General features: G+C 40.8%; 1 protein-coding gene across 1 annotated transcript in view; it reads left to right on the plus strand.

Annotated features, from left to right (window-relative positions):
- The first annotated feature begins 7,833 nt into the window (after positions 1 to 7,833).
- hax1 (HCLS1 associated protein X-1) overlaps positions 7,834 to 21,335 on the plus strand; it is a 31,434-nt gene continuing 17,932 nt past the window's right edge. The window contains exons 1-2 of the mRNA XM_060904960.1: positions 7,834 to 7,962; positions 16,124 to 16,341. Coding sequence (XP_060760943.1) covers positions 7,892 to 7,962; positions 16,124 to 16,341 — 289 coding nt within the window. The 5' untranslated portion in view covers positions 7,834 to 7,891. The remainder of the gene's footprint in view (positions 7,963 to 16,123; positions 16,342 to 21,335) is intronic.

Raw genomic sequence — 21,335 nt, forward strand, 5'->3', positions numbered from 1 at the left:
GAAGAGACCAGTTTATTAATTCCATGGTTTTTAGTTTGGAGAGCAGTGCAGAGAGAGTCTCTCAAAAGTATAGACACTAGACAGACGAGACAGGTCTTGTTCCATGATGTAGAGTATTGGAAGGTTAGGAGGAAGCAAACTCTCCAGATCAATGTTTTGTACAAGTTGTTTGACTGGTTGAGGAATTGCTTTGCATATTTTATTAAATTCAGCTTTTTTGTAGGTCATATTATGAATGGAGCAGAAGTTTTCATGTAACAGCCAGTTTCCCTGATTATCCATAAGGCGAGATATTAACCAAATACCTTTATCCATCCAGTGTTGCAAAAAGAGAGATTTTCCATTCCACAGAACATATCTATTATTTCAAATCAGTGTTTGATGTGGTGTAAAGTTGTGGTTGTACATAAGTTTCCAGCATAACAGAACCTGCTTGTGAAAGGACGCCAACTTGACTGGTAGTTTTTCTATTTTAAAATCACATTTAAGGACAAACTCAGTACCTCCCATTTTTTTTTCAAATAAACCTCTGGAAAGACAAAACCAAATATTTCTGTCTAGCAGAAAAGATTTTAACCATTTTATTTTTAAGACAGCATTTAGACATTCAAAGTCAACTGCTTGTATACCACCTTCTTTATATTCTTTTATAATTTCAGATTTTTTGATATATTGAGCTTGGTTTTTCCAAATGTAGTTGAAGTGAAACTAAAAAGTTTTTTTTTTAATTAAACAAAGGAAAATGCACAAACTCTCAGGGAGGATATGGATTAAAATTAAATATTAGGGGATACATGTAAGAGAGAAAACAAAACAAACAAACAAAAAAAACAAATAAGGTGCATGTAAATTACATTTCAAATTAGGCAATTAAATGAACATATAACGGAGCAGAGACACAAAAGGAAAAGGATTCATAAATTACAATAGCAGATAACGAGCAATGTCTATACTTGTTTTTCTTGCAATTTTACAGTCTATTTTTCTGAGAGACAAGAAAAACATTTTAAAGTCATTAATACAACTCCGATTCCAAAAAAGTTGGGACAAAGTACAAATTGTAAATAAAAACGGAATGCAGTGATGTGGAAGTTTCAAAATTCCATATTTTATTCAGAATAGAACATAGATGACATATCAAATGTTTAAACTGAGAAAATGTATCATTTAAAGAGAAAAATTAGGTGATTTTTAAATTTCATGACAACAACACATCTCAAAAAAGTTGGGACAAGGCCATGTTTACCACTGTGAGACATCCCCTTTTCTCTTTACAACAGTCTGTAAACGTCTGGGGACTGAGGAGACAAGTTGCTCAAGTTTAGGGATAGGAATGTTAACCCATTCTTGTCTAATGTAGGATTCTAGTTGCTCAACTGTCTTAGGTCTTTTTTGTCGTATCTTCCATTTTATGATGCGCCAGATGTTTTCTATGGGTGAAAGATCTGGACTGCAGGCTGGCCAGTTCAGTACCCGGACCCTTCTTCTATGCAGCCATGATGCTGTAATTGATGCAGTATGTGGTTTGGCATTGTCATGTTGGAAAATGCAAGGTCTTCCCTGAAAGAGACGTCGTCTGGATGGGAGCATATGTTGCTCTAGAACCTGGATATACCTTTCAGCATTGACGGTGTCTTTCCAGATGTGTAAGCTGCCCATGCCACACGCACTAATGCAACCCTATACCATCAGAGATGCAGGCTTCTGAACTGAGCGCTGATAACAACTTGGGTCGTCCTTCTCCTCTTTAGTCCGAATGACACGGCGTCCCTGATTTCCATAAAGAACTTCAAATTTTGATTCGTCTGACCACAGAACAGTTTTCCACTTTGCCACAGTCCATTTTAAATGAGTCTTGGCCCAGAGAAGACGTCTGCGCTTCTGGATCATGCTTAGATACGGCTTCTTCTTTGAACTATAGAGTTTTAGCTGGCGAATGCGGATGGCACAGTGAATTGTGTTCACAGATAATGTTCTCTGGAAATATTCCTGAGCCCATTTTGTGATTTCCAATACAGAAGCATGCCTGTATGTGATGCAGTGCCATCTAAGGGCCCGAAGATCACGGGCACCCAGTATGGTTTTCTGGCCTTGACCCTTACGCACAGAGATTCTTCCAGATTCTCTGAACCTTTTGATGATATTATGCACTGTAGATGATGATATGTTCAAACTCTTTGCAATTTTACACTGTCGAACTCCTTTCTGATATTGCTCCACTCTTTGTCGGCGCAGAATTAGGGGGATTGGTGATCCTCTTCCCATCTTTACTTCTGAGAGCCGCTGCCACTCCAAGATGCTCTTTTTATACCCAGTCATGTTAATGACCTATTGCCAATTGACCTAATGAGTTGCAATTTGGTCCTCCAGCTGTTCCTTTTTTGTACCTTTAACTTTTCCAGCCTTTTATTGCCCCTGTCCCAACTTTTTTGAGATGTGTTGCTGTCATGAAATTTCAAAATGTCTCACTTTCGACATTTGATATGTTGTCTATATTCTATTGTGAATACAATATCAGTTTTTGAGATTTGTAAATTCTTGCATTCCGTTTTTATTTACAATTTGTACTTTGTCCCAACTTTTTTGGAATCGGGGTTGTAAATCCAGGGAAGGAGTAGGGTGACCAGACGTCCCGGTTTTACTGGGACAGTCCCGATTTGGGGTTGTGTGTCCCGAGTCCCGATAAAAGTCTGTTGGGACATGGATATGTCCCGGTTTTCGCCACTCGCGACGTTTGCAACTGAGCAGCGTGGGAATCATTAGCGGAGAAATGTCTGCATTTACTATTTTGGTGAATTGACAGGATTCGCAAACTTTCCTGGTTACTGCCCCCTGGCCCTGTGGCATGGGTGTTTATTTAGCCACATTATTCCAGACAACAGAATGTGTTGCCATGCAACAATAAAATAAACATTAACTGGCGCGAATGTTCTTTGTCTAGCAGCTAGCAGCAGTAATGCTGCAGCAATTATGCCGAAAAGAAAATGTACCTTTTCCAAAGATTTACAGGGCACCTACCCCTTCCTCTGAGAGGTGCAGAACAATGCGCACGAAGCCGACTGCACACACTGTAAGTGCTTTGTTGGGTAGCCTATGTTGCAAATGCTGTGCGCTCCTGTGGGGGCTTTCCTCGGGCTGTCGCCCCTCTCCTCCTTTATTGCTGTTTTGTTTGAGTGTATATTTTACGGAAGCCGAGAGAGGCCCTTCATATAATCTTTTTTTATTCACCTTGTTATCCCAAGATAACGACATAATTAATTCAGGATCTCGAGAAAACAACACAACTAATTCGAGATCTCGAGAAAACAAAACCGTTATTCCGAGATCTCGAGAAAACAAAACTGTTATTTCGAGATCTCGAGAAAACAAAACAATTATTTCATGATCTCAGCTGGATCACTGTATCTCCGTCGGTAGAGACGAAGCCGGGACAGTCTTCTGCGGAGGTGCCGTGGACTAATTTTGAAATTATCCCTTATTAAAAGACTTAATGCAATCTCTCCCTGTGCCAACCCCTGATCAAAATATTGCCTTATTAGGTGATCAATTATTCCAGACATTCTAATGACCAAAGTTGCGTCTATACAGAATGAGAAATAGCCCCAAAGTCGCATATCACAAGTCTCTTGGCGCACCTGAATGAACCATCTCTCAGCTGTTTTCTCGAGATCACGGAATAACGGTTTTGTTTTCTCGAGATCTCGAATTAGTTGTGTTGTTTTCTCGAGATCCTGAATTAATTATGTCGTTATCTCGGGATAACAAGGTGAATAAAAAAAGGATTATATGAAGGGCCTCTCTCGGCTTCCGTAGTATATATTCTCAAATCACTTGTCTCTTTTTTGTTTCTGTTTAACATACCATTCTGACAGTTTGGCCATATTGCTGTGTTGAACAGCTTGTTGCACCTTCCATTAAAGTGTTCACTTTTGTCCACATCTTCTTGCTTTATTCATTCAGTTGTGGGGAATGGTTAGTAAGGTTGATTCTGACCTAGGCTATGTTGAGGTCACATATCTACTTTTTAAGTTCATGCTATAGTGCATACAATTTTAGAGATATAGCCTACATGTGCATATGCATTCTTCTTGGTGTTCTCACAAACAGGTGAAATAAATCAGTTTAAATTTGGCCTATGGACATAGCCTGGCCTATTCTCAGCCATTACAAAATCTCAGTGGCGTGCACAGATAGACACGAGGTGGTGCTCTAGCACCTGCCCCTCTGCCCTCTGTCCAAAAAAGTGCCCTTTTGAATTTTTTTTTTACAGTTTACTGAGGCCTATGTCGACATGATCGTTTAGAAAAGCCGCGGCATTAAAAGCGTGTGTGAAAATAATGTCCCGATGTGTGCCCCCTCCGCACACACACCGGACCTCTGTCTCTCTTGCTCTGTCACGTGAACAAGCGTGCAGTGCATTCAATGTGAGGTTGCAGCAGCATAGCGTCCTGGAAGCCACGGCCTTGTCGTAGCGCAGACAACACATCGGGCAGTCAGTCAGCTCTTCCCCTGCCCCACCAGCCAGGTAACACATGAATCGAGTGAAAATGTATTGTTTGCCCTCTAAGCCCAAGCTGTAATTATTTTGTCGTGAAGTAGCCCGTCGCATACAGAAACAACTGCACATAAGTATTATATTTTTTGCGAGACCATTTTCAGATTTAGGAAAACAAAAATTTCTTTTTCTATTTTGTTCAACTAGAGATTCCTGGCAAAGTCAAAAAGCCTTGATGTAATAAATTAACGTTAAGTGGTTGTTTAACACCTTTAAAAACTAAAACGGGTCAGTGGCGACCCGAACACAAGAGGAGGGTTAAATCTCAGACTTTTATAATAAGGTGTTCCACATGCGCAAAAAAGTGCCCTTTTCCCCCCCAGAGCACTTGCCCCCCAAAATGTCTGTGCACGCCACTGCAAAATCTGTTGTCTGACCATTATTTAACTGATCTGTATACCACTATGCTACTAGATAACAAAATGCCTGTTTGTTTTATTTCATGTGAGATGTTGATAAATGTGAGCTTCAACAAAATGATAAGAGCACCTCTCCGCAGGGGCGCCGCTAGGGGGGGAAAGTTAGGATGATTCTAAGGGCCTGGTACTGACAGGGGGGCCTGTGAGGGATATTAATATTATTTTAATAGTATTGCCTTGTGTAAGTTTTTGAAATAAAATATTTCATTTCATCTGTTAAAATATGTAAATTATACATGGTTATGATTTGCTATAACATTTTCCTTGAATTGGGGCGGCATGGTGGTGTAGTGGTTTTCCTTGAATTATTTATGATATTGTCATTTCACCCCTCCACCCTTTTTACTAATGGTACAGTGTGATTCTGGGCGCGGGACAGTGAAATGTGTAGCTCCGTGTGTGCACAGCGCCGCTATTAGCGCAGCTTAGAGCAGCTGGCAGTTTTTCTATGTGCGCAACAGAGGTGTGCCTTCTAGAAGTTGCTAAGCAGGAGCGATGAATTATGAAGTCCGGATATCACACTGTGTGTGAAAAAAATCACCTTTTTTCATAGGTATCTTTATTGTATAATTAAGTCTAGATATTTTGCCATTGTTCATGTGTGGATTTGTTGATATTGTTAAGTATTTAACTTTAATATTTTGCACATTAGCTGTGGTCATAGATATCATTGCTAGTGTTCATGTGTGGATTTATTGATACTGTTGCTAAGTATTTAACTTGAATATTTGAACATTTGCTGTGTTTTCTAATAAATGTGTGATGCCTAAAAGAAACCAAAAACACTTAGTGGATTTCTTGCAGTGCACTCTGTAATTGTATCAAAAAACTAGTGTAGTTACTCATCAAGGCATACATTTGATCACATACAATAAGTCAATAAATGGAGGAGACAAAGGAATACATTTTGTAATCCTGATTATTGATGATGTTTGCTGGATGGCTCTGGAGTCTCCATAATGTGCACACAGTATGTTATAAATCCATACTGATACAGTGATGCATGCAATTTCTCTTAACACAAACATTTAAATTGGATTGAATGAACTCCATAGGCTACTGAGTGGCCTAATAATAGTTGCTCATAAAAGAAAAAAAATATATATATATATATCTTCCATATATATCATGGAATTTTCATTTTAAGGCAACAGTCTATTCAGTCTAATTCTGACAGTTCTGCATTTAAAACGTTCATATACCAAATAATTGTATCACCTAAACTTGCTAGGTAGCTGATCACATGCATAGTAAAGTAGAAGTGCAGCCAAAAACAGACTTCAAATTCAGTTGCTTGAGCTTGAAAATTTTACTGGGGGGGGGGGCCCTAAATTGTAATCTTTCATAGGGCCCAAGATTTCTAGCAGCGGCCCTGTCTCTGAGTGTCACGTTTACGTAAAAAAAAAAGGTGTGCGAGCACGAGCATGGTCGCGCGCAAAAGTGTCCCGGTTTCAGACTCGGGAAATCTGGTCACCCTCGGAAGGAGGGCTTACACTTTCTCCATTTTGCACAGTGAATATGATATTTACTCTTTAATAAAATTATGTTAATAATGTCCGAAACAGGGCGGCACGGTGGTGTAGTGGTTAGCACTGTCGCCTCACAGCAAGAAGGTCCTGGGTTCGAGCCCCGTGGCCGGCGAGGGCCTTTCTGTGCGGAGTTTGCATGTTCTCCCCGTGTCCGCGTGGGTTTCCTCCGGGTGCTCCGGTTTCCCCCACAGTCCAAAGACATGCAGGTTAGGTTAACTGGTGACTCTAAATTGAGCGTAGGTGTGAATGTGAGTGTGAATGGTTGTCTGTGTCTATGTGTCAGCCCTGTGATGACCTGGCGACTTGTCCAGGGTGAACCCCGCCTTTCGCCCGTAGTCAGCTGGGATAGGCTCCAGCTTGCCTGCGACCCTGTAGAACAGGATAAAGCGGCTAGAGATAATGAGATGAGATGAGATGTCTGAAACAGAAGAGGGCAAATTATCCATGTAGAAAATAAATATGATAGAATTCAAAGGAGGGGCGGCACGGTGGTGTAGTGGTTAGCGCTGTCGCCTCACAGCAAGAAGGTCCTGGGTTCGAGCCCTGTGGCCGGCGAGGGCCTTTCTGTGTGGAGTTTGCATGTTCTCCCCGTGTCCGCGTGGGTTTCCTCCGGGTGCTCCGGTTTCCCCCACAGTCCAAAGACATGCAGGTTAGGTTAACTGGTGACTCTAAATTGACCGTAGGTGTGAATGTGAGTGTGAATGGTTGTCTGTGTCTATGTGCAGCCCTGTGATGACCTGGCGACTTGTCCAGGGTGTACCCCGCCTTTCGCCCGTAGTCAGCTGGGATAGGCTCCAGCTTGCCTGCGACCCTGTAGAACAGGATAAAGCGGCTACAGATAATGAGATGAGAATTCAAAGGATGGAACATGATTAATTTTAAGTGATACCCAGTTATTTATACCTGACCAAAAACAATGAGAAACAGGAAATAAATAAAACAAATGCTCCAGTGTTTCATCATCATTACTGCAGAAGGAACACTGATCCACCTCAAATTTAAATCTTTATTTTAGAAGCTCTGCCACAGGATAAATCCTCTCGGTGATTGTGAAAGTCAGAAGCGCCGCTGTGCGCCGCCATGTTGATTGTTTGGTTGAGGACCGTCCCAATTTTCCGAGCAGGAGAGGGGGGGCCGGATCGGACCATTTTATTTTTGCATCCGGTTGAATACCTGTATGGATGGAAAATGTAACGTTTCACTCTATTAACATTTATTTTCTGTATTTATCAACCATCCTAATTGCCAACAAGCTTTAATTTGGAGTCTAAAAAAAAAAAAATTCCAGTCTGTTCCTCTGTTACGTCATCACTGTGATCACGTGACGTGACTTGACAGTCTGCAGTTTCCGGCTGTTTGTTGTGAGCTCGCAGGGTTTTTAACGCTAAATGAGTGTCTTTGATCTTTTCCGCGGGTTCTTCGGGGTGCCAGGGGGCGGATACCGCGGGGCTGGGCGGAGGTGAGTCCTTCATTACACCGGAGGCGCTAAAGAAGCCAACTGGACTTGTTTGAACAAGTCTAGATTCTTGGACTTTAAAGAATTTCAAGCAAGTGCAGTTGCCTTCTTTAGCACTTCCGGTTTACTCTGACCTGGATGAGTGAGACCCTTCACAGACAGACAGACAGACAGACAGCCCTTCATTACAGAGTTCAGCTTAGAGACAGACAGGTGACCTTTAGAAATCAACCTAAAGTTTGTATTTTCAAACAGCTGCTTTTAACACACACCAGCCAACAACTAACACCACCATTAATATATTATATATATATATACACACACAGTGGCGCTTGAAAGTTTGTGAACCCTTTAGAATTTTCTATATTTCTGCATAAATATGACCAAAAACATCATCAGATTTTCACACAAATCCTAAAAGTAGATAAAGAGAACCCAGTTAAACAAATGAGACAAAAATATTATACTTGGTCATTTATTTATTGAAGAAAATGATCCAATATTACATATCTGTGAGTGGCAAAAGTATGTGAACCTTTGCTTTCAGTATCTGGTGTGACCCCCTTGTGCAGCAATAACTGCAACTAAACGTTTGCGGTAACTGTTGATCAGTCCTGCACACCAGCTTGGAGGAATTTTAGCCCATTCCTCCGTACAGAACAGCTTCAACTCTGGGATGTTGGTGGGTTTCCTCACATGAACTGCTCGCTTCAGGTCCTTCCACAACATTTTGATTGGATTAAGGTCAGGACTTTGACTTGGCCATTCCAAAACATTAACTTTATTCTTCTTTAACCATTCTTTGGTAGAGGGCAATTCCATGTAAATGTCAACCTCACCATGCAAAAATAAAGCAACATGTAATACATCAAAACCACTCCCAGAGATCTCACCTAGGCCTGTATTTTACAGATGTGAATAAGTTGAACCAATTTGTAACCAACCTAATATGTCACTGTCAGTCTTTCTTTCTTATAATGTAAACCCCAAGCTAAAATCAACTTTGATCATGTACAATTCTATATTATTCCCACAAGCCACAGAAATGTATGCTAAAATCCACAAAACAGCAAAACAATAGCCATCCTAAATATTATTTAAGAACTTTGATAGTTTTAGCTGATATTTAGAGAGTTTTTCAAAGGGTTATGGTGGTTAAATTGCTGATTTTCTAAACATATGCCATGTCTATTTCAGACGCGTCACATCCGTAACGGAATTTCGTCACATCCATAACGCTGACTTTTCCTTCCGAAACTCTGCATGAAATACAAAATATTTTAAACAAAGGTTTTTTAATATTCACCTTGGACCCCTCTATCAAACGGATATCTCCATTTCAACATTAGGTTTACGATTTCAGAGTTTGATAAAAATGTACAGTCACCCAAGAAAAGTGATACTTTTTCTGTCACATCCATAACGCATCTTTTATTGGCATTTTCTGGCATGCCCTAGATGTACTATGGGAATTGTTCTTGTTCTATCACTTCTCCAGTATGGTACAGCCTTAAAATATGCAACACCTGTTTAAATACTGGGAGACAATAAAACATGCACTGGGTCATTTGTTGCCATTTTGAGTTCAAGTGTCACGTCCATAACGCTGGAATTGCCCTAGAACAACTTGTGTGCTTAGGGTCGTTGTCTTGCTGCATGACCCACCTTCTCTTGAGATTCAGTTCATGGACAGATGTCCTGGCATTTTCCTTTAGAATTCACTGGTATAATTCAGAATTCATTGTTCCATCAACGACGGCAAGCCATCCTGGCCCAGATGCAACAAAACAGGCCCAAACCGTGATACCACTATGTTTCACAGATGGGATAAGGTTCTTATGCTGGAATGCAGTGTCTTCCTTTCTCCAAACATAACGCTTCTCCTTTAAACCAAAAAGTTCTATTTTGGTCTCATCCATCCACAAAACATTTTTCCAATAGCCTTCTGGCTTGTCCACGTGATCTTTAGCAAACTGCAGATGAGCAGCAATGTTCTTTTTGGAGAGCAGTGGCTTTCTCCTTGCAACCCTGCCATGCACACCATTGTTGTTCAGTGTTCTCCTGATGGTGGACTCATGAACATTGACATTAGCCAGTGTGAGAGAGGCCTTCAGTTGCTTAGAAGTTACCCTGGGGTCCTTTGTGACCTCGCCGACTATTACCCGCCTTGCTCTTGGAGTGATCTTTGTTGGTCAAGCACTCCTGGGGAGGGTAACAGTGGTCTCGAATGTCCTCCATTTGTACACAATCTGTCTGACTGTGGATTGGTGGAGTCCAAACTCTTTTTAGAGATGGTTTTGTAACCTTTTGTCATCCCATTGATTGAAAACACCTGACTCTAATTTCACCTTCAAATTAACTGCTAATCCTAGAGGTTCACATACTTTTGCCACTCACATATATGTAATATTGGATCATTTTCCTCAATAAATAAACAATCAAGTATCATATTTTTGTCTCATTTATTTAACTGGGTTCTCTTTATCTACTTTTAGGACTTGTGTGAAAATCTGATGATGTTTTAGGTCATATTTATGCAGAAATATAGAAAATTCTAAAGGATTCACAAACTTTGAAGCACCACTGTATAGTGTGTCCATCCCTAGAAAATTATATGTATAAATGCACATAAAAATGTACTTTAAAATACATTTCCTTATTGCGCAGAATGTCCTGCACATTGATCTGATTTCAAATTTAAGATATATAATTGTAAGGATTAATAAAAGCTACCTAAAACACTGAAAAATAGCATGTGTTACCTGTCCCCGCACTCTAGCTTTATACTTAACTATGAAATATTATGATTAAAATCCTTCAGAAACAGTATTTCTTTTGCACTGTTGTGTGACTCCATATCCTATCCATGGTTTAAATATGTTTTTTTTTTTCATAAGAAATCCACAATATCTTAGTTAAAATGCGCATTTTAGTCGTGTCCCTGGGTTTTCACTCAGTCCTGTTACCCAAACATATTACCCTATCTGGCAAATTTGGAACATTCCATAAATCACATGCTCAACAGGAAGTTACATCAGTTGTGTCTTCTGAAGGCCATGGGAAGACCAAAAGTTAGTTCTCTCATTTACTTTTCTGTATATTTGATGATTTTTTAACTTTGACTGATAAGGTCAATGTCAACATACTGTCCTGTTACTTAAATTATTTCTTAGATGATATTTATTTAAAAAATACAGATTTTTGGTAACTCATTAGAATGTGCTAAGTGTGGTCATGCTATTAGCAATGACGCCATGTGGCTTAATTCCATGTATTAGCTAATCCTAGGCTAAAAACTCAGTCCTGTTACTTTCAGAGTTTTGGTAACAGGACTGAAAAAAATGCAGCCATCTTTGACTTCCAAACCTTGTAACACAGCCTGAGGTTGACCAATACACATTTTGAATAGTTAAATATGTGTGTTATTATAATCAGTGTTGAAAAGATATAACAAATTAAGTTTAATTTGGGAGTGGTACAACAAGCAAATGGCACCCATTCGGTGGAATGTCCTATATATATATATATATATATATATATATATATATATATATATATATATATATATATATATATTTTGGAATGAAGTGCTACACTGACTCAATTAGATAATCACCTCATTAACACTTAAGGTGATCAAATGTTATTGACTTCGACAAAGTTTAAGACCCCAGAACCACCTTCTGATTTATTTTATTTGAAAGCACATCTTTTTTTGTGTATGTGACTTGTTCCTACATATAAAATCAAGGAAATAACATTTAATTTTTCTACATGTTTGGTGATGAATGAAAAGAAATGGGGTCGGATAAACAAATGTTGATGATCCTTCAGCCTCAGGCCTCCTTGCTCTGATATCAGACCAACTCCATATTAATACCCTTGGTTTTGGAGAGCTTACGTGTGGTTGTGATGGTCAGGGATCTGCTTACTTTTGGCCGTATAGTGTAGCTCAAATGCACAAATTACATTTCTGATGCAAGTCAAATGTAGCATGATGTCCAAGTACTCTCAGTTTTAGCTACAAGCCCAAATCAGAAAAAGTTGGGAGTGGATGTTGAAATTAACACTGGAAACAGTGATTATTTACAAATATTTGACCAGTATTGAGCTTTAAAGCAGTACAGCAGCACATTATATGATGTTTTACCTCATGAATGAATAAATAAATTAATTTGTTCATAAAAAAAATTCACTTCTCAATCTTGCAACACATTTAAAAAAAAAAAAAAAGTTGGGACAGTAAATCATCTCATCTCATTATCTGTAGCCGCTTTATCCTGTTCTACAGGGCCGCAGGCAAGCTGGAGCCTATCCCAGCTGACTACGGGCGAAAGGCGGGGTACACCCTGGACAAGTCGCCAGGTCATCACAGGCCTGACACACAGACACAGACAACCATTCACACTCTCATTCACACCTACGCTCAATTTAGGCTACATCCACACGACAACGAGATGTTATTAAAAAAAATATCGCGTCCACATGGGCAACGGATCAGTAAAATATCAGGTCCATATGGCAACGCAACGCTTGCTGAAAACGATGCAATACACATGCCATACCTCTAGGGGCGCTGTAAGACGGTCCCTTCGGAGACACCAGAACAATAGAAGAAGTAAGGACGCATGCGCATAAACTATTATGCGCGAGACTTCATATTAGCCACAAAGTCAGAAAAATCTGTTCGTAAAATTACATTATAATGACCAAATACAATGAAAAGTATTTTTCCAGTCTCACCTGTGAAAGGTAATCCCATGTGATCTCGTTTGGACGGCAAACCTGTTGGTACAGTTAAACGCAGCACATGAATGAGGCATCTTTATTCTCCGCTTTGACCCATCCAGTATGGCGGCGAGGATGACGTATGATTCTACGTGGAAGGTGGCGTCTTTAATGGTCTGGAATAAATTGAATGCTACACGTTGATGGATTAATTTGTTCTTCTACGCCCTTTTTGAGGAATGTATTGTAGGACTTAAACCAACATCTGAAGAGGTGAGATCACTCCTTTTTTTTTCCCCTATTTTTGCTGGCGGGATTGACTCTGCCCTAAGGGCTATTCTCTCTCTCTCTGCACCATTACACAATAAATATTCACAGTGAAAATATTTTGTAAGCGCGTTTCATGAACCAAGTTATAGGATTTGTTGACAACTCGCATCGAGTTCGTTACACTTCTACCCGGCGTGAAGCACATGTGGTTGTGACGTCATCGTAAACAAATCCGTTCTACTCATCCAGACGACTTCGCAACGGCGCCGTTGCCAGATCTTTCCACTCTGGAACCCGTTCTCAAAAGATTTCGTTGTGGGGCACCCAAAACGCCGGTGCCGTGTGGACGCCAGGCCGAAACGATAAACAATTTTATCGGATTCACCCGAATCCGTTGCCGTGTGGACAGGGCCTTAGAGTCACCAGTTAACCTAACCTGCATGTCTTTGGACTGTGGGGGAAACCGGAGCACCCGGAGGAAACCCACGCGGACACGGGGAGAACATGCAAACCCCGCACAGAAAGGCCCTCGCCGGCCACGGGGCTCGAACCCAGGACCTTCTTGCTGTGAGGCGACAGCGCTAACCACTATGCCACCGTGCCGCCCACAGTAAATCATTTACCACTTTATAATGTTGCTACTCTCTCACAAAACTGAAAAGATGTTTAGGGACTGAAGACACCAGGTGATGAAGCGTTTCGGGTGTTGCACTACAACCCTGCTGTAACAAACTCTTCTACCACGAACTTTCACAAATCAGGAACCAAGTTCGTGTCCCCCATCTTTAATGAAAATGAATCCGTGTCTTCAAAACAAAACATTGTGTTACATCCATGCATGCTGCCACTTGAAGCGCGCAGCACCATTAGGACTAATTACAGCACTATGCACGTATGCACGCAATCACAGTGTGCACTTACAAGCACTGTCTAAACACAAAATTGAAGTATGCATGCTGTACTTACTGTCTTGCGTTACCAAGCCTTGTATCTGTGTGTTGACTTTCTGGTTTTGACTTTGTTTGGCGTTTTTGGATTCTGCCTTTTGTCTTTGCCTCCACCATTCTGTTTGTGCCTCGTGTGCCCATTGCCTGGTTCACATCCCTGCCTTTGTCTTATGTTTTTGAACTTTGTGCCTGCCTCTTTGTAAATAAAAGCTATTCCTGCAATTACATCCGTCATTCATCTGCTTGCATAACGCACTGAGCCCTGCACTCCTCTTTCCCACGAGAGACAATCAATAAGTAATCAAGTCCACAGTCAAGTTAACGATGAGTTAACGCCATAAAACAAAGGCTTGGTGAGCCTCGCTTAGGTGTCGATCACTAACAATTATCAAGAACAGTGATCAAAAGATCCATAAAAGGATGAAATGTCTGCTGATGCTGTAAAACCTAGTTAAAGCGTCCTGGCATTTTTATACCCTCTCAGCCCCACGGCACGACTTAAATGACATCATTCGTGATTTGCAGCACATGAATGAACTGAATGGTGAAGATTTAGAAAACATAGCGAGTCAGTGGGTGGATATTGACAACATCAGTAACCTCTGTCATTTCCATAACAGATGAAGTTATCGTTTCTGTTCATGATCCTTTAACTCGGTCAGTGAACTGCGATAGTGACTTGGAAGGAGAAATTTGTGATCAGGATAATGTGCCTAAAATTTTGCATAGAACACGAGTGTTTGTGCGACAAGTGGATCTATTTCAGTATTACAAATTTTTCGGTATAATGAACTATTTGGACGTCCCCCAAGGAGTTTGTTACAGCAGAGATGCAGTGTATTTTTGTCCCATTCTTCCTGCAAACAAGTCTTAAGGTGTGCAACGGTACGGGGTCGTCGTTGTCATTTTTCATTTCTAAATTCTCTTCACAGTCTCTATTGGGGACGGAGGGGACAAACACTGTCTTCTTCCACAGCCAGGCCTTTGTAATGTGTGCAGAATGTGTCTTTGCGTTGTCTTTTTGAAATCCCCCTGGAAAAGATGTCATCTTGAAGGCAGCATACGTTCCTCCAAAATCTCAATATACATTTCTGCATTAAAGCTCCATCACAGAAGTGTCAGTTACCTTTTCCAAGGGCACTGACGCAACCCCATACCATAACACGCCCTGGCATTTGGACTTGTTGCTGGGAACAGTCTGGATGGTCCTTTTTGTCTTTGGTCCAGAGCACACGGTGTCCATTTCTTCCAAAAAAGACCTGGAGATGCTGGACCACAATGGAAATAAGTGTTCTACACTTTCTTGTGTTATCTGTGTACCTTAATGCACACTATGTATTTTGTGCATTATTTTACTAAATAAAATCAATCAATCGATCAATCCTCGGCCCATCTTTGTTCCTCAAAGACTACAACTTTTCTGGATGTTGACTTTGTACCAAATCATGATTACAGTCACCTGTTGACATCACCTGTTTGACATCATTATTTGTTTTACCTCATTGCGTGCTGTAAATTGCTCCCGTCCCAACGTTTTTTGGAATGTGTTGCAGGTCTGAAACACAGGAATGGATGCATATTAACAAATTAAATTAAGTTGACCAGCAAAACTTGAAATATCTTGGGTTCATTCCGTCTGCAATGAAATACAACTTAAAGTACATTTAGAAATCACTGCTTTCTTTTTTTTAATCTGCATTTTCCCTACCATCTCAACTTTTTCTGATTTGTATTACTAACAGCTATTTTTGGCGGCACGGTGGTGTAGTGGTTAGCGCTGTCGCCTCACAGCAAGAAGGTCCTGGGTTCGAGCCCCGGGGCCGGCGAGGGCCTTTCTGTGTGGAGTTTGCATGTTCTCCCCGTGTCCGCGTGGGTTTCCTCCGGGTGCTCCGGTTTCCCCCACAGTCCAAAGACATGCAGGTTAGGTTAACTGGTGACTCTAAATTGAGCGTAGGTGTGAATGTGAGTGTGAATGGTTGTCTGTGTCTATGTGTCAGCCCTGTGATGACCTGGCGACTTGTCCAGGGTGTACCCCGCCTTTCGCCCGTAGTCAGCTGGGATAGGCTCCAGCTTGCCTGCAACCCTGTAGAAGGATAAAGCGGCTACAGATAATGTGAATGTGACAGCTATTTTTCAGTCACTGCATGTTGAAAATGCTAGGTTTTATTATTATGATTATTATTATTATTTAAAGGGCAACTTTGAGCTTCTCTTGGCAGGGAGCCCTTCTTTGATGGGTTGACTCATGATGATGACGACGATGACGATGACGTGGAGGATGGATTTCATCAAAATTACTTGGACGGGTTTGACGATGTGTTCAGATTTGGTTTTCATCTTGGGCCAAATGGAATGCACGTCCAGGAGCCACAGCTGTTTGGCCGAATATTACAGGACATGGAGGACATATTTGCTGGTTTAGGCCGTTTCAGTCATGGTACGCTTAATCTCTTCAGCTCTTACATACTGTTGTAGGCCTTATAGGCTTTTTTTTTTTTTAATCCAACCAGTTCTAAAACTCAGTCTATTCTGCTTCTAAAGGTAGTTTATCAGTTATCTGTAGAGTAAGACACACCCTGCTGTTTTAAACATTTTTTTTTGGTTTAGTGGCTACATACTGCTAAGGGTGGTTGAGTGGTTTTCCCTCTTCATACTCCCCACTGTTCTTGCTTTAGTCTACCAAGTTGGCTGAATTTACAGTAATATGCAAGTCTGAGGCTGGACTGGTTTTCCCATATGAGAAAAAATGCAAGGTATTTGTGTGCTGCAGAAAGATGGTTATTCTTCAAGAAGACTTACACTATGGCCAAAAGTATGTGGACACCTGACCACTGAACCCAAATGTGGTGGTTCTCCAAATTTTTGCCGCACTGTTGGAAGCACACAATTGTATAAAATTTGTCTGTGTGCTGTATCATTATAATTTCCCTTCACCGGAACGAAGAGGCTCAAACCTGTTCCTGCATGACGATGCCCCGTACACAAAGCGATCTCCATGAAGACATGGTATGTTAAAGGAAAACTCTGGGATTTTTTTTTAACCTGAGCCCTATTTTTACATGTCTTTGAGTCCAGATATTTACTAGAGACAAAAACAAATAAAATTGGTCCATTATTGAGTCAGAACATTATCATTGGCAACCGCAAAATGGCTACACAATATATGTAATCGTATGGGGCAATCATCTGTCTCAATGTAAACCACTGGTTTTCTCCACTTATAATGATGTTATAAGTGTCTGACAACATGGAAAAGATGCAGCTTTGTCTGTTTACAATGGTTTTACCTTTCTCTTCTTTTGGTCTCTGGAAGACAACATTCAGTGTCTGTCTGTAGTTGATTATTGCACAGGGACTATTTTCTGATGTTTACAAAAGAAGTCACAGAATTCATGAAGTCATTTATAAAATAATGTAAGAATATTTAGCTGATCATGACCGTATGAATGAATGATTGTCTGACAACATGGAAAAGGATCCTTTCTGTAAACACCAGAAGCTCACTAATGGACTGATTTTGTCCCAAGTAAATATTTGGACCCAAAGAGATGGTAAAATAGGGTCCAGGTTAAAAAAAAATCCCTGAGCTTTCCTTTAAGGTTGGAGTGGAAGAACTTGAGTGTCTTGCATAGAGCCCTGACTTCAACCCCATTGAACACCTTTGGGTTGAAATGGAACACTGACTTCATCACACATCAGTGTCTGATCTCATTAATGCTCTTGTAGCTGCATGGATGAAGGGAAAAGGGAAAGGAAAACCCTACAAGCAGAGGTGAGAGAAGCTTACTCGGGTCAGAATCGCCAAAATCCAATGGACCCAGTATGGGCAGAAACGATTAAACACATGAGAGGTGCTGCTGTATTCTAGACATTAGGACATGGCGAGTGCATGGGACACAAACCCTGAGTCCAAAGTTGCTCCCTACTCACTACAAAGGGCACTATACAGTGAGGACGCCATTTTGTAGTGCTGTCCGAAACGATAGTGAGGATTATTTACACTCTATATATAGTGCACTCAAAGTATCCCACAATGCATCACGAAAAGTAGTGTACAACCGATGGTCACTAACCAAGCAATATATGCATTGCGGTCGCACTGAAAGAAATCAAATTAAAAGTCTCAAATTTGATTTAGTAAAAGGCAGCGGTGAAGAAGAAAGTATTCAGCCTTGATTTAAAAAAAAAAAAGAAAGATGCAGGTACTTTGTATTGATTAATGTGGGAAATACGCTCAGTATAATATGTATTTATTATTTTGAGAACCCACCAGCTGACTGATCTGGTACGTTTTAATTGCGCGACAGTAATGACATAAGTACCGGCACGACAGAGTACTGTCCAAAAGTGTTTTTTAATTTTACCAGTGAGCTCACTATATAGTCCTCCTGTATAGGAATTCCCTATATAGGGAGTAGTGAACGAGTGAGTGATTTCAGACACAGGTATAGTGACTTGTCCTTCAAAGTCCTTCCCACGCCTTACAGTACCTGGTATTCCTAGGCAGTCTCCCACTCAAGTACTAACCAGGCCCACTCTGTATGTGGCGCATCGGGCGGCGCCGATCTCCGTTTCCATAGCCCTCGGCCTCTCGCCTATTACATAGCTAGGGTTACAGTGGGGGGCTAGTCCTCTGGTAACCACGAGAGTTTAACTCCCCATGCACATCTCTATTGCAGCGTGCCTTGCCAGATGGCAGTAGGTACCATTTTTTTGATGGTCTTTGGTATGACCCGACCGTGAATAGAACTCACGATCTCCCAATCGAGAGGCGGACACACTACCACTAGGCCACTAGTCGTAATAGTAATAGGAGTGTAAGTCACGTAACAGGAGTGTAAGTCACGTAATAGTGACTTACACTCCTGTAATCTAGTGAGCACTCCTTTGATTGGAAGCCCACTAAATAATCATCACAGCATCCTTCAGAACCAAGTCCAGTGGCACAAAGTAGTAATGGACCAGTTTTAGAGCAGCCTTCAGTTCATTGAAGATTAATGGCTCAACAGACATTGAAGTCTCCCATGAGGGTATTATTGCCAAGGCTGTTTGTGCCGACACTGTTATGAAGTGATGGGACGACATGGACTTGGCGACTCAAACAAGATTGGCAAGACACTGATGTTGCATTCAATTAGAGTTCATAATTTGTCATTTCCAGTCTCCAACACAGAGACTGAAAATGATGCACTTGAGTTCTAACTTCTTATCTCTGAGGTACAGTGCCTTGCAAAAGTGTTGAAACCCCTTAAGTCCTCAGATTCATCTGGATTCGAAAAGATACTTAATTGCTCCAGCCAGTATTTTTATTGCAAACTAATATGCTCTTTAAGTACATATTTTTTTATAAGTCAAAATTCGTTATTTGTCATGAAGGTTTTTTTTTTATATATAAACTGAGAACGTCTGCTTGCATAAGGATTCAACTCCAACTCCTTTAAACTAGTACTTGGTAGAACCACTTTGTCTTGGCCACTGTAGAACATTTTACCTTTTTTGTTTTTTGCTTTGCCCTTGTGTTGGGGACCATTGTCCTGCTAAAAGTTTTTTTTCTCCCAAGCTGTAGTATTAAGGGTGTTTTTTTTGTAGCAGATTGAAGCAGGGTCTCTTGTAACATCCCCCTGTTTTTAGGTCCAGGTTCTGAGGATGAAAAGGGTCCACAGAGCATGGTGCTGCCATCACCATATTTCACTGTAGGGATGGGGTTAACTGAGGAGTTATGGCCTGTGTTCGGTTTGCACCACACATTGTCCTTTGAAACTTGCCTAAATACAGCATCTCATTCTTGGTTTCATCACACAAAAACACGTATTCGCTGGGTCATGCTCATGCTTTCGTATGGCTTTTCTTGAGCAACGGTTTCTTCTGGCACCCTTCTGTTGGCGCACCTTCACTCTCAGCCACTGTACTCTGTCCTTCAGAGTGACTGTTGGCCTCACTGTGGCTTCCCTCATCAGTCTCTGGGTTTTAAGGCAGTGCTCCAGTGGTGTGATGTCTGCAGAACCAGGTAGTTTGAGATGTCAGGGGAACTCAACGGATGAATCATTTTCCAACTTGTAGGAAAAGTCCTTCTTTGATAACATGTAAGGATCTATCCCATTGCAAAGAGCAACTTTCTGAAGGTATCTTGACTGTGCATTGGCCTCTAAACTGCAAAAATAGTCAGAGACAGTTTCACTAGCCCTTTACATGCTGGCAACCAAATTGGTTTGCCTGACCACCACTTCATTCACCGGAAGTAAACTTGCAAGCAGAAGTCAAGTGACCACTGGATCAATAGGTTGTATTCAGTGCTCACTGGGATGTCGAACCACTTGGACATAATTTTACTCCATATTTTGAAGTTGTGACTCTTTCCTTATCCTTAACTTCCTTAGAATGCTCCTTGATGATCTTTTTCACTCCTTTCCTTTAGTCTGACCATCTCCTCACTGACAGTTTTAACTAAAGTGTTTTTTGTTCAGAATCTGGGACCTGTTTTAATACTTCTGGTGAAGTCCAATTATGTGTCAGTTGTGTCCTTGTTAAGACAATAAATATCATTTCATCTGGAGCTTCTGGAACCTGGGGGTTGAATACTTATGCAGTTATTATTGCTTAAAAACTTAAAAATGCTAAATTTTTACTAAATTTTACTAAAATGCTAAATTTTTGCTAAATTTTTGCTAAATTTTTATTAAATGGTGCGTTTGCAACCCCAATTCCAAAAAACTTGGGCCATTTTGTAAAATGGAAATAAAAACAGCATGTAATAATTTCCAAATCATGGAAACCCTATGTATCATTGGAAATGGTACAAAAACGACATATCAAATATCGAAACTGAGAAATTCTATTGCTTTTTGAAACATTTATGCTCATTTGAATTTAGTGCCAGCAACAGATTTAAAAAAAAAAAAGTTGGGACAGGGGCAACAAAAGACTGTAAAAGTTGTGTATTCTAAAAAACAAAACCCTAATTATGTTAACTGGCAACAGGTCAGTAAGATGATTGGGTATAAAAAGAGCATCCCAGAGAGACGGGATCTCTCAGAAGTAAAGATGGGGAGGGGTTCACCGCTCTGTGAAAGGCTGTGTGGGCAAACAGTGCAACAATTTAAGAATAAGTTTCCTCAATGTAAAATTGCAAAGAATTTGGGGATCACATCATCTATGGTACATAATATCACATCACATCACATTATCTCTAGCCGCTTTATCCTTCTACAGGGTCGCAGGCAAGCTGGAGCCTATCCCAGCTGACTACGGGCGAAAGGCGGGGTACACCCTGGACAAGTCGCCAGGTCATCACAGGGCTGACACATAGACACAGACAACCATTCACACTCACATTCACACCTACGCTCAATTTAGAGTCACCAGTTAACCTAACCTGCATGTCTTTGGACTGTGGGGGAAACCGGAGCACCCGGAGGAAACCCACGCGGACAC

Source organism: Neoarius graeffei, chromosome 22 (genome assembly GCF_027579695.1).
Source record: "Neoarius graeffei isolate fNeoGra1 chromosome 22, fNeoGra1.pri, whole genome shotgun sequence".
NCBI classification, from domain to species: domain Eukaryota; kingdom Metazoa; phylum Chordata; class Actinopteri; order Siluriformes; family Ariidae; genus Neoarius; species Neoarius graeffei.